The sequence below is a fragment of the Pelophylax lessonae genome, assembly GCF_965119305.1.
Source record: "Pelophylax lessonae genome assembly, chromosome: 8".
Lineage (NCBI taxonomy): Eukaryota > Metazoa > Chordata > Amphibia > Anura > Ranidae > Pelophylax > Pelophylax lessonae.
The window spans coordinates 29,971,594-29,986,176 of NC_138775.1; the positions used below are offsets into that span (position 1 = coordinate 29,971,594).

General features: G+C 43.4%; 1 protein-coding gene across 2 annotated transcripts in view; it reads right to left on the reverse strand.

Annotated features, from left to right (window-relative positions):
• PODXL2 (podocalyxin like 2) overlaps positions 1-14,583 on the reverse strand; it is a 39,373-nt gene that overhangs the window by 24,176 nt on the left and 614 nt on the right. For both annotated transcript variants that reach the window (XM_082264732.1, XM_082264731.1), the window contains exons 2-3: positions 14,438-14,577; positions 2,589-2,888 (exon numbers count right to left, since the gene is read on the reverse strand). In XM_082264732.1, coding sequence (XP_082120858.1) covers positions 2,589-2,888; positions 14,438-14,465 — 328 coding nt within the window. In that variant the 5' untranslated portion in view covers positions 14,466-14,577. The remainder of the gene's footprint in view (positions 1-2,588; positions 2,889-14,437; positions 14,578-14,583) is intronic.

Consider the following 14,583-nt stretch of genomic DNA (forward strand, 5'->3'; position numbering starts at 1 on the left):
AGTGAAAACAACAAGGACATAGGATTTAATAGATGGAAAGATGAAAAAATGACTGAAGATAACGATACCTTTCACACCCCTGATGAAGGAGATACATATTCTCTGAAACGCGTCCGGTGGAGGAAATCATAGTGTACCATCGCTATTTTTTCAGTTGGTGTATTATTAGGCATTCATACCATGTACATTCTGTTTCCGTGTTTCTTTTATTCTGTATTGTATAAATAAACTTGTTTTTATAAATTTTTATTTGTGGTATGAATTTTAGGGATGTGGCACATTACGGAGTTAAATCCCCTGTACCTTTGCATGCTGCAATAATGTGCATTGCAAGTGGTTGCAGGGGGGGTTGCAAGGTGTCCCTATTCAGCTGAATGGGTTGCATTTGATCGGTGGTACCGCCCGTCCAACAAAACAGTGGAGATATTTTTTGTGAGACATTGGGGCTGTGGCATATGTACACTCCACTCTGCTGCCTTTTCAGTTTAAGGAGAAGCGGCTTGGGGGTGGGGGTTATGAAGGTAAAAAGGCATGTTAAACAAATCCCCGCCCCAACAAGTGTAAATGAAGACTAAGTGCAAATCTTTTAGGATATCTTAGCAGTATAGAGGAGGACTTAGTTCTAGGTGCAAATGCTATGACCCCAGTTCTTACTCCATTGACTGACAGCTTTTAGGTAATGATAAATTCCTGACAGACTCAATGGCAGCATACATATGAGCTAACTCCGCCTCCTCTTCAATCCTATAGGACCCCACTTCCAATAATTTTGGCTCAGAGCCAGATGCCACGTTCCTTTTATGTCCCCCTCCTAGGACCCTGTGTGTTTGGAGTCTTACCTTCGCTTCAAGGGTTCAACTAGGCTCAGGCCTCAAAGAAAGTCAAGTTTCCCAAATGGGACCTCCCTCTTGTCCTCAATTCACTCTCAGGATCTTTAGTAGAGGAGGTTAGGTTTATTACTGTTAAAGACCTCCCCATCAAGTCTATCTTTCTGGTGGCTATCACGTCGGCTAAATGAGTCTAGGAAATTGGAGCCCTTGGATACAAGGAACCTTTTCTAACATTCTTTCCAGACCGAGTGGTGTTAATATCTATGCTCGCCTCAAACTCCAAGGTATCATCGGTCTTTCACGAGAACCAATAAACTGTTCTACCAACCTTTCGAGCACCTGAGAATGCTGACGTACATCCCCTAGATGTGGGAGAGACCCTAAAGTCATATCTTTAAGTTACAGCCTCTTTCAGACTTTTGAATCGTCTGTTCATCTATTTTGCCTGGAGGAACAAGGAGAAACGTGTCTCAACGATCGTGGCTTGGATCGTCCAGGCCATGCAACAAGCCTACAGGGCTGAGGGCCTGGCTCCCCCAGAGGCAGTGACAGTGCATCCTACCAAGAGCATTTCTACATCTTAGGGCTGCATCACAGCATGTGGCTCCTGATGTAATCTGCAAGGCAGGCCTCATGGTCCTTAGCCACTTGCCAACCTCCCACAGTATATTTACTGCGGCAGCCAGCCCCTCCTAGGCAAAGCGACGTAGTACTACGTCGCTCGCCCAGGAGCCTGCAGCGCGCTCCCGCCCCCGCTCGTTCCCTGACATCCCTGCCGGTCACTCGCGATCTCCCGCTGGAGAGGGATAAGGGCAGGCGGCTAATGTAAACAAAGCCGCCTGTCATTCTCCCTGGTGTAAATGCAGAGATCATACGATCCTGCTATGTAGGATCGTATGTCTCTCTGGTTACATCACAAGCCACACCCCTTTACAGTAAGAATCACGCCCCTAGGGACACACTTAACCCCTTGATCACTAATAAAGTTAACCCCTTCCCTTCCAGTGTAATTTTTACAGTAACAGTGCATATTTATAGCACTGATTACTGTAGTAATGTCACTGGTACCCCCAAAAGTGTCAAAAATGTTAGTCAGGGGTCCGATCTGTCCGCCGCAATGTTGCAAAATAAATCGCAGATCGCCGCCATTACTAGTTAAAAAAAAAACAATAAAAATGACATAAATCTTTCCCTTAGTTAGTAAACGCAATAACTTTTGCGCAAACCAATCAAAATACGCTTATTGCGATTTGTTTTACCAAAAATATGTAGCAGAAAACAAATTGGCCTAAAATGTTAAAAAATTTAGATTTTTTTAAATTTTTTTTGGCGATTTTCATATAAAAAAAATTTGAAAAATATTGTTATTTTTAAAAAATTAACGCTCTTTTTTTGTTTATAGCGCAAAAAATAAAAATCGCACAGGTGATCAAATACCACCAAAAGAAAGCCCTGTTTGTGGGGAAAAAAAGGGGCATCAATTTCGTTTGAGTACAGCATCGCACGACCACGCATTTGTCCGTTAAATTCACGCAGTGCCGAATCGCAAAATAGGCCCTGGTCTTTGAGCAGGAAAATCCCCAGGGGCTTAAGTGGTTAATCAACATTTTTTGGCTCACTATTGTGAAAGTTGAAAGGATGAGAGACCAATTTAAAATGTCTGCTAAAAAATTCTACAATTCAGTCAGGGTTATGATTCCCATGATTCTTGATGAACCTCCCTGAAAAAATAAAACAGGCTTGAACAAATTGACTTACCTGTTTGTGTCACGCTATCATCGCTGGTTCCATTCACTCTTCTTGTATCATCATCCCAGAAATATTTGGGGGATTGGAAGATGGAGATCTCCTCTGTCTCCTGGCTGGAAAAGCCAGAACCTTGAGGCGTATGGAGAAAGTCATGGTGGTCGTCGGTCTCTGAGTACCTGTCACTGGCACGTTCTGTAGAATCCAAGGTCTCTAGAGTGGACAAGGATGAGGAGAGGTCCACCAGTGAGGTGGAAGAGAGTCCTTCGGAACTGGGCTCCTCACAGTTCACCAGGAGAAATGGGACAAGGCCTATGGAAGAAAACAAGAGGCTAGTGAGAAAAACACAACTATAGTCAGGGAAGACTGTGCAGATGGTATGGGGCCCTGAAGCACAGTTAACTAAAGGTACCCCCTACTTGCTATGGAAATCCATTGCTTGTTAACAAAGTGTTGTCCCCATACTCCAGTTGTTCAGAGAGCTACCAGGGAAGCTGAATATGCCAACTTTTTTTGAAGCGCTACCAGCTGTCGAAATTTGGGTACTGCAGCTGCTGCAGTAAAAACTAACAATGCTCCAAATACACCTGCTGTTTCAGGTAGGAGCAGACCTAGGAAGAAGTTTAGTGCCATTCTATAACAAAGACTGTCAACTGCAACTGGTAAGCCTCTTGTAGCATAGAGTGGCTGAAAAATATAAAATAAGCCAGAGTCTGTTAAAGCGGAGTTCCACCTAAAAAACAAAAAAATACATAAAAATACCCCCAGGACAGTCAGGGCTAGTGCATTCCACAATGGATAGCCTCTGAACTGTCCCGGTTTGCACTTACCTGCAAGAAGAAATACTTACCTTGAAAATGTCTTCTCCAGTGCTGCCATCTCAGGTGTGGGAAGCTTGAAGCCAGCGCGATCCTCTTCTGCGTCCTCTTCCGTCCCACGATGCACTGCACCGGCCCCGCCGTCAATTCCGGGTCTGCAGCGTCATCCCTGCACAGCTTCTGGGCATGCCCAGAAGCTGTTTAGCAAGGTATGACGGCGCCCACACCGGAACTGACATCGGGGCCGGTGCAGGCGCATTGATTCCTGGGAGCGATGACGTTCAGTTCCCAGGAATCATTGCAAGCCAGGAAGTGACGAATCGCCGCGGCCGCCGAGGGGAGGAAGAGGAACTAAGGTAAGTATATTATCTTCTAAACAAGGTAAGTAAAAATAAATAAATAAATTGCGATTATCCATTTGTTTTTCAGGTGACCCGGACCAAACGGATGGAACGAACTTTCATTTTCGGGTGGAACTCCGCTTTAAATACATTATCAGCTACAGTTATATCCCGTACAGTTATAATTACTCTTGCATACATTTTTGTAAATTACCTTTCATGGTTTTAGGTTTATTGATCCTTAACCACTTCTATACCTGACACTTTCACCCCCTTCATGCCCAGGCAAATTTTCTGTCACACTTTGAATGCCGATTACTCAGTCATGCAACACTGTACCCAAATAAAATTTGTATCATTTTTAGAACTTTAGACATACAGAACTTTCTTTTGGTGATATTTAAAGTGGTTGTATAGGCTCAATGTTCTTTACCCTCATGCATTCTATGTATGAAGGTAAAAAGCATTCTGTGTGCAGCAGCACCCCAGCCCCCCCTAATATTGACCTGAGCCCCATCTCAGTCTAGCGATGTGCATGAAAGCCTTTGGCGCTCCTGTGTCTCTCCCTCCTTATTGACTGAGACAGCAGTGGTAGCCATTGGCTCCTGCTACTGTCAATCGCAGGCAGTGAGCCAATAAGGAAATAGTGGAGGCGGGGCTGAGTCGCGCTCTGGGTGTAAATGGATACACAGAGCAGCGGCTTGCTATGGGGGCACCAGGCAGGAGATAGGGACCTGGAGCGCTGGTGGGGGATCTCAGAAGAGGAGGATTTGCGCTGCTCTGTGCAAAACCATTACACAGAACAGGTATGGCATGTTTGTTATTTAAAAAAATATTCAAATCTTTAATATCATTTTATTTGCCCCTATTTTTTTTTATAATCTTTTGCAATATAAACGAAAAAATACAGAAAATTTTGAAAAAAAAACATGTTTTTGTTAGTTTTTGGTATAAAGTTTGCATAATATTCCTTCATAAAATTAGGCCAAAATGTATTTTATCCACATTTCTTTGGTAAATAGTAACCCAAATCAGTGTGTATTATTTAGTCTGTAGAAAAGTTCTAGAGTCTACAAACTATGGTATATATTGTGATTTTTTTTTTCCTCAATTCTATTTTATTTTTTTCATACTGTCACCAGAGCAGTACAGCGTCACTATATGACTGGTGTGGAAGAGATCAGGGACACTGACTTGATTATATATATATATATATATATATATATATATATATATATATATATATATATATATATATATATATATATATATATCTTTTTTTTTTTACAGTTTATTATATTATTTTATTAATTTATTTTTTGTACAATTTTTTTTTTTTTACACACTGTGACCAGAGCAGTAAAGTGTCAACATGGCAACATTGTACTGCTGTGGGCAGGTGATCAGGATTTTTTTTTTTTTTTACAATAATTGCTTATTACTGTGATGATCTGATCACTGGTAAAAGTAATAATTTTCATGAATGGCATCTTGTGTACTGTTGTAAAAACTGTGATTGGCCGCAGCCATCACATGGTACAGGTCTGCTGTGATTGGCCCCTGTACCTGTGGTCTCTGTGACCAATCACAGAGATCACAATAGTACACAATGAATGGCTATGATTGAAAGCTATTGTGTACAACTGACATGTGATCACTCTGATTAGTCACAGCAATCACATGTTACCAGGGCCAGCCCAGTACAACGATCTGTCTTCCACCGTGTCTGGTGGACACAGCAGGAGACAGATCATGCAGCTTCGCAGCCCCTAGGGCTCACGATGAGGTGAGCAACTGGAGGACATCATGTGACGTCTACCCAGGATAACACTGCTCCTGTTCAGCTGTCATTTTACAATAGGTTAGGTGGGAAGTAGTAGTGAGTTTGTCACTAAAAATAAAGTATACAAGTTAAACCAATGTAGTTAAAAGTCAACCAAGCTTACTATGAGGACACACTCAGAAGAGGAAGAGCCAGGAATGCCGGCAGGGGACCTGAGAAGAGAAGGCTTGGGGTGGCTCTGAATTGCACAGAGCAGGTAAGTATAAAACTTTTGATGTTAAAAACATATATAGATAACCCTTACAATCACTTTAATATCTATTTGGAGCAATGCACACATTTCTCTATTGGCCTGCAAGGTTCACACATAGCATTGTGGGATGATGTTGCAACATTCCAGAGCGCTAACTAGGAACTAAGTGCACCTGGGGATGCAGCGTCGCCAGGGGTATTCAGACAGACAAAGGAAAAAAGTCCTTAGAGTGTATCTAAAGCCAAAACTCTCTTTTGTTTTGGATACATTAGTGAGGGGTTATAACACCAGTCACTGGGGAGATTAATTCTCTTTAATTACATTGGCAACCACTGTCACCTGGATCAAAGATAAGACAAAAAAAAAATAAGTTGTCACCATAAAAGGAAGTTTTCCAATGAGGACACTTGTTCCAGAGGTAAAATGATTGTAAATTCTTGTTTTTTTTTTTTTAAATAACCAACATGTTATACTTACCTGCCCTGTGAAGTTGGTTTTGCACAGAGCAGCCTGGATCCCCCTCTTCTCCGGTCCCTTGTTGCTGCTCCTGGCACCTCCCTCCTGTCGAGTGCCCCCACAGCAAGCAGCATGCTATGGGGGCATCCGAGCCGAGCTGCAGCTCCGTGTGTCCATTCAGACATGAAGCTGCCATTTGCCCCCCCCCCCCCCCCCAAGCTTTGAACATCTCACGGAGCACTGATCAATCCATCGTCTGAAAATGTAAAGAGTATGGCACAACTACAAACCTACCAAGACATAGCTGTCCACCTAAACTGACAGGCCGGCCAAGTAGAGCATTCATCAGAGAAGCAGCCAAGAGGCCCATGGTAACTCTGGAGGAGTTGCAGAGAACCACAGTTCAGGTGGGAAAATCTGTCCTCAGGACAACTATTAGTCGTGTACTCCACAAATCTGCCCTTTATGGAAGAGTTGCAAGAAGAAAGCCATTGTTGAAAGAAAGCCATAAGAAGTCCTGGTTGCAGTTTGCAAGAAGCCATGTGGTCGACACAACAAACATGTGGAAGAAGGTGCTCTGGTCAGATGGGACCAAAATTGAACATTTTGGCCTAAAAGCAAAACGCTAAGTGTGGTGGAAAACTAACACTGCACATCACCCTGAGCACTCCATCCCCACTGTGAAACATGGTGGCAGCATCATGTTGTGGGGATGCTTTTCTTCATTAGGGAAAGGAAAGCTGGTCAGAGTTGATTGGAAGTTGGATGGAGCCAAAAACAGCAGTCTTAGAAGAAAACTTGTTAGAGTTTGCAAAAGACTTGAGACTAGGGCGGAAACCCAGCAGACTTCCAGCAGGACAATGACCCTAAACATACAGCCAGAGCTACAATGGAATGGTTTGGATCAAGGGTCTCAAACTGGTGGCCCTCCATGCTTTTGATCAAAGCATATTAATGTGTTAGAATGGCCCAGTCAAAGCCCAGACCGAAATCCAATTGAGAATCTGTGGCAAGACTTGAAATTGCTGTTGGGTAAAAATGTCCCTCTCTAGATGTGCAAAGCTGGTAGAGACATCCCCAGAAAGACTTGCAGCTGTAATTGCAGCAAAAGGTAGTTCTACAAAGTATTGACTCTGGAGGGCAGAATACAAATGTACAACACACCTTTCACATATTTATTTGTAAAAAAAAAATTGGAAAACCATTTATCATTTTCTTTCCACTTCACAATTATGTGCCACTTTGTGTTGGTCTATCACATAAAATCCCAATAAAATACATTTACGTTTTTGGTTGTAAGAAGACAAAATGTGGAAAATTTCAAGTGGTATGAATACTTTTTCAAGGCACTGTAGAACTGTGTGCTTCATCGGGCCTAGACTAGCCATTAGGCAACTTCGGCACATGCCAGAAGAGCTGGGAAGGTTAGAATGCATCAGTCCAGCATAACCACTCTTTGGGTTTAAAGTGATCGGTAATGTCCGATGGTGCCTGCTCTCTCTTGATATCCCTAAGCCCAGTCAGCACTGTTTCCATGCACCTCCTCCTTCAAAGCCTAAACAGGAAAGCTTGTGTGGTCCTTGTGTTCCTGCTAAGGGAAAGAGTGCACCTGCAAATATTGTAGGGTGGTTGAATCATTCCAGGACAGCTGTTTGTTTCCTGAGGTCTGAAGTCAGCATCAGAGTAATTGTGGGTCGGATTGTTTTTTTCCAGGGCTTTTCTTCTCAGAAAATAGGTGCAGGAACTCCCCCTTCTGAGTAACTTCTTGTCTCTGCCCCCTACCCACCTCTGAGCAACATCCCTTGGTTCCACCCCCTACCTACCTCTCAGTACCACCCTTTGTAGAGACTACAGAACCAAGTATACTTTTGTGGGGATAAGTAATTTGTATGGAATTTGCTAATAACAAGAAAAGCAGTACAGTATATCCCCAGCAGCAATAGACCCTTCCCAGCAACAACAGATTCCCCAAGCAACAATGAACCCCAATAACAATAGACCCCAGTAGCAACAACAGATTTCCCAGCATCAATAGACTCCAGAAGCCAACAACAAGAGACCACTCCCGCAACAGTAGATCCCTTCCAGCTACAATTGACCTCCCCTAGCAACATAAGCCCAACCAACAACAATAGCTCTCCCACCAGCAACAATAGACTGCCACAGAACAATAGATGCCCTCCAGCAACAATAGATTCCCCCAACCGCAGCAACTATAGACCCTCCCTCAACCGTAGATTGCTTTCAGCAAAAACTGGCCCACACAGCAACAATAACAGCCCCCCGCCATGCAAAAATAGCACACCCCAGTATCCCTTTCCATTACATTCAGCGCTGGAGGTGCCGTTACTGCGTTCCCCCGCGTCCCGCTGAAAAAAATGACCTGAGTTTATCAGTATCATCCAGACATGTTCTAAATAAAATAGCAAAGCTGTCCTAATTTGCACTGGACTTCTAACACTGTATTGAATCATTTCATATGTGCCAGTGCTGTTTTTTATTACCAGACTTGTGGGCATCATTAACAACTTAAGAAATAGCTCCCGGTTACCTCCAAACTTCTAGAATTCCTTGAGTACGGCCATCTGAACTGCTACCTCACTTAAAACAACCTTCTGGACCCCTTACAGTCTGCCTTTTGCCTATGACACTCCACAGAAACTGCACTATTAAAACTAACGATCACTAACAATTTACTAACTACTAAAACCAGTGTCCACTACCCCATGCTCATACCATTAGATCTTTCTGCTGCCTTTGATACCAGTTGACCACTCGCTCCTCCTTAAAAAAAACTCTACTCTGTTGGTCTCCAAGACTTTGCTCTTTCCTGGTTCTCCTCCTACCTAAGAACTCAGTAATTGTCACCTACAACTTTTTAGCATCACCTGTGGGAGGAAGTGACGTGGAGCGCACCACGGAGGTTGTGAACCCATCTTCTGACTGCTTAAGGTTTATGGTTCAGAGAAGCAGGTGCACAGGGTCTCAGCCACGGTCCTGGACAAGGAGCTAGAGCATAAGATTCCCCAGGGCTCGGAGTCTAAAGGGCCGTACACACTTAACGAAAATCAGACTAAATATCCTCCGATTTTTCTCTCTCATGCTCGCGTTCACAACCGTTTTTAGTAGACAGTGCATAAATGTTCACGAAATTTCTCGTCCGATTTTTTTTTTTTTTGGGGACATTTGTTCCTAGACTTCCGGGTCGTCAGCAACTTCAGATCATGCGCGGTCTTTTGTATCTGATTTTTCACGGACGTACTGCATACACATTAAACGAAAATTGGTTGTCTAGGGACGGACGATAAAAATTTTGGTGTTTGTCCCTTTGTTTTTTTTCGTTGAAAATGTCGGGATCGGCTGCTGAAGGTTGTGTACACACTAGCCGAAAATCTGACGATTTCACCTCGGGCGGGAATTTTCGGCAGATTTTCTACTAGTGTGTACCCCACTTAAGAGCCAGCAGGTTTTCACCAGAGCTGATTGTGAGGATAGACTTGGCTGCAGCTGACTCCAGGTCGAGGCCCCCCCAGGGTCTCCCAGCTCACGCTCATGGCTGGCTCTGGTGGATGGAGAGGAAGCAGCAGTACAGGGCCACAAGGGATAGTCAGGAGAACAAGCCAAAGGTCGGGGCAACAATTGGACAGGGATGGTCGGAAGGACAAGCCGAAGGCCGGGGCAACAATTGGACAGGGATGGTCAGAAGGACAAGCCAAAGGTCGAGGCAACAATTGGACAGGGATGGTCGGAAGGACAAGCCAAAGGCCGGGGCAAGAATTGGACAGGGATGGTCGGAAGGACAAGCCGAAGGCCGGGGCAACAATTGGACAGGGATGGTCAGAAGGACAAGCCAAAGGTCGAGGCAACAATTGGACAGGGATGGTCGGAAGGACAAGCCGAAGGCCGGGGCAACAAGCAGACAGGGATGGTCAGAAGGACAAGCCAAAGGTCGAGGCAACAATTGGACAGGGATGGTCGGAAGGACAAGCCGAAGGCCGGGGCAACAAGCAGACAGGGATGGTCAGGTGAACAAGCCAAAGTCGGTACACAGAGATCAGATGTACAGCACACGGCAAGAAACACACAAGGAAGTCTTCACACAATTATTGCTCGGACAAGGCTGGCTTGGTTATATAGTGTTTCCTGTTAGAGGCTGGAGTGGAGCCATGCAGAGAGAAGATTACTTAAACACACAGGTGTGAGACCACAGTCCCTAAAGCTGATATACAGACCAGAGAGGTAAGCAGACAATCAGGGCATGAAACATTACTGCAGATTCATGACACAACTCCTTCACTCGTCTTCTTCTTTCCATAAGGGTCCCCCAAGGCTCTGTCCTTGGACCCCTTCTATTCTCTATCTACATCTCCTCTGATGATCAGTTGATAACCTCAAATGGCTTCCAAACCATCTCCATGCTGACAAACCCAAATCTATTTCTCTACTCCTTAGCTCACCCATTCAGTCTCCTCATGCATTACTAATTTACTGACTGACATATTAGTATGGATATCTAAGCACTTCCTAAAACTAAATCTTTCTAAAATTGGGCTTCTCCCCTGACTTTTTCTTCAAGATCAATATTACAAATATCAGTCCCTTCCCTCAATCCAAGGTGTCAAATGTAATTGTGAACTCTAACAACCCCTTTTAACCCCACAACCAATCACTGTCCAACTCTTGCTGCCTTCACCTCCATATAATTTCCAAAATAAGGCTCCATCTTAACCACCAAGCTACTAATTCATTCTCTTGTTATCTCTTGCCTCAACTTTTGAAAATCCTTCCTCATTGGTCTGCCTCCACAGGGGCTATCCCCCCTTTAGTATATCATGAATTCTGCTGCCAGACTCATTTATCTTACCAGCTGCTGAGTATATGCCACCCCAACTGACAATCCTTACATTGGCTTCCCCTTGCTCAACGACCAAAATTCCAAATAGTAACAACAACATACAAAGCCATCCACAACTCTGCCCCGAGCTACATAACCAACTTCATCTCCAAATATCACTCAATCAGTCCATTCCACTCTTCCCAAGACCTCCTAGACTCTAACTTTCTTAATGCCTCCTTGGAGTTGTTTTCTCTTTCACCTCCAGGACTTCTCCAGAGCCTCGCCCATCCTCTGGAACTCCCGACCCTAATCTGTACAGCTATTTCCTATTCTATCTGCCTTTAAAAAAACCATTTGTTCATCATTAGCCAACAACTAAACTTTTATTTTCAGGATTAGCTCATCCCCGTTTATAGGTTTTGTATCATTTGCCCCACCTTTTTTAGATTGAAAGCTCTCACAAACGGAGCCCTCCTAACCCTCTTGCTTTGTATTGTAGCTGTACTGTTTCCCTTAGTATTGTAAAGCACTGTGCCAAATGTTTCTGCTATGTCAATCCTGTATTATAGTAATAATTAGACATGTGCACAGTGGAAATTTTTGTTTCAGATGCATCCATTCATTGAAAAATTTTTATTTATCATATTCGCTATTTTGACCCGTATTGTTTTTGGAATTCCTTTTGTATCTTCAACATTCCTTTTGTATAATCATTGGTCCAGGTGAATGTGAAAAATTTTGCAGTTTTTCCAGAAGTTTGTTATATTTTCGATATATTGAAATGGAAGGGTTCGATATTTTCGGACACAAGTCCAGCCCACTAAGAGAAATGGCATGAGCTGATTGGACATTATCAACTGGCGTCATGTACATCCGAATTAACAAATGGAACAAAATTCGGATCCATTCGTTATCCGAACACAAATTATTGAACAAATACGAAAATTGAATTCATTTCCCCATGGGTCTGAACTACTATCACATCATGTGACATCATACGAATAAAACAAATGCATTTGTTAATTTCAATATAGATTTTTTTGAGATTTGTTGACACTCATTACTATGTCCATTTGGAAATGCAGATACATCCAAATCTCCGAAAATAAAAATTTCGACCAAAAAAACTGAACTAAATGAATCGCCCAAAAAAACTGGCCATAAGAATCCAGCCTTGAACTCTGGTCCTTGGGTTTCCATAGGCTCTGGAATAGCATGCTGGGTCTTGTAGTTCTACAGTAGAAGTGGCTTCATAAGTTTCCCCAAGTGGTGACAGTTCACTGTACTCAACATGGGTACGCCATTACTCGATTTCAGGCCGTGTGCTCAATTCGGGCTGCGTAACAGTAGACAGCGTGCCAGTGTCACGTACCAACATGGCTAAATTAATTATGTGATCCTCAGGGGCCTGTTTAGCATGATGAATGTGTCACTGCCACGACAAGGCTGTAATCTCATTACAGATGGAAGTACTACTGAGAGAGAGAGGGACCTGTGCCAAGTCTCCAACACAGCATGCATGCTGCTCGACTAAGAAGCTTGCAATCTTGGTGTGTGTACAAGAGGACTTTTTCAGTGAGCCACTGCCTACACACTGCTTGTCTAGAAGGCTTGCAATCTATAGTACATGTACAGCTGGATTTTTCAATGAGACAGTGCCTACACACTGCTTATCACAAATCTTGCAGTGTTTAACTGATGTACTCAATGAGCCTGTGCTTACGCACTGCTTGTCCAAAAAGCTTGCAATCTATGAAAAGCGTAAAACAGGAATAGTCAATGACGCAGTGCCTACATATTACTCGTCTAGAAGGATTGCAATCTACAGCAGGTAAACAATTGGATTACTCAATGAGGCAGTGCCTATATATTGCCCGTCTAAAAAGCTTGCAATCTATAGGAGGTGTACAATTGGATTACTCATTCAGGCAATGCCTACATATATATTGTCTAGAAGGCTTGCAATCTACAGCAGGTGTACAAATGGGATACGCAATGAGGCAGTGCCTACATATTGCTCGTCTAAAAAGCTTGCAATCTACAGCAGGTGTACAATTAGGTTACTCAATGAGGCAGTGCCTATATATTGCTCGTCTAAAAAGCTTGCAATCTATAGCAGGTGTACAATTGGGTTACTCATTCAGGCAATGCCTACATATATATTGTCTAGAAGGCTTGCAATCTACAGCAGGTGTACAAATGGGATACGCAATGAGGCAGTGCCTACATATTTCTCATCTAAAAAGCTTGCAATCTACAGCAGGTGTACAATTGGGTTACTCAATGAGGCAGTGCCTACATATTGCTCGTCTAAAAAGCTTGCAATCTACAGCAGGTGTACATTTAGGTTACTCAATGAGGCAGTGCCTACATATTGCCCGTCTAAAAAGCTTGCAATCTACAGCAGGTGTACAATTGGGTTACTCAATGAGGCAGTGCCTACATATTGCTTGTCTAAAAAGCTTGCAATCTACAGCAGGTGTACAATTGGGTTACTCAATGAGGCAGTGCCTACATATTGCTCGTCTAAAAAGCTTGCAATCTACAGCAGGTGTACAACTGGATTACTCATTAGGGCAATGCCTACATATTTCTCGTATTGAAGGCTTACAATCTACAGCAGGTGTACATTTGGGTTACTCAATGAGGCAGTGCCTATATATTGCTCGTCTAAAAAGCTTGCAATCTATAGCAGGTGTACAATTGGGTTACTCAACGAGGTAGTGCCTACATATTGCTCATCTAAAAGGCTTGCAATCTACAACTGACTTACCACTGGGTTACTCATGAGGCAGTGACTATATATTACTCGCTTGGAAGGCTTGTAATCTACAGCAAGTATACATTCAACTTATTCAATGCTTGACAAAAAAGCTAGCAATCGTCAGTATATTTACAACACGTTTAATAGGAATAGGGCAGTACAATGACCAAAGATGACATTGCAAGCATTCAGGAATCTTTCACAGATTTAGTGTCAGTACCCCGACACCCAGTTGGTTACTACGGGTAACAGCACTTTGCAAATCACTATTGTTCTTTGCGCTCTGGCGCAGAATAAGCTTTAGTCGAAGGGTATTATCATTCACATGGGTTCTCATTCTTGCCTGTAACCAAGCCCAGTAACACAGGCCTATTCTCTCTATCAGTGCCCAAGGTGCCATTGGAAGCTCGGAGACGTGCCCACCCTTCCTGAAGCCGCATGAATTTTTAAAATAGTATGTGGCTGTCAGACACATTGCACTGCGACAAAAAAACTAGTGCCATACTGCCAACGGGCAACTTGTATCTACCCAGTTGATTAGGAACTATGAGTCTCGGCATGCCCTGCTCAGAATGATAATGTAAAAATGAACAGATAAGCAGGACTCACCCAACACAAGGTGCCAAGCTTGCAGCATGTTGAAGTCAATGTGTGATCACCCTTAGATCAGCGGGCATCTCCCTCTCTCAGGAATGAATGTTCGGTGCCAGACGCCAACGTTCTCTCGTTCTTTATTACCCCAAGGCTTTCTGAAG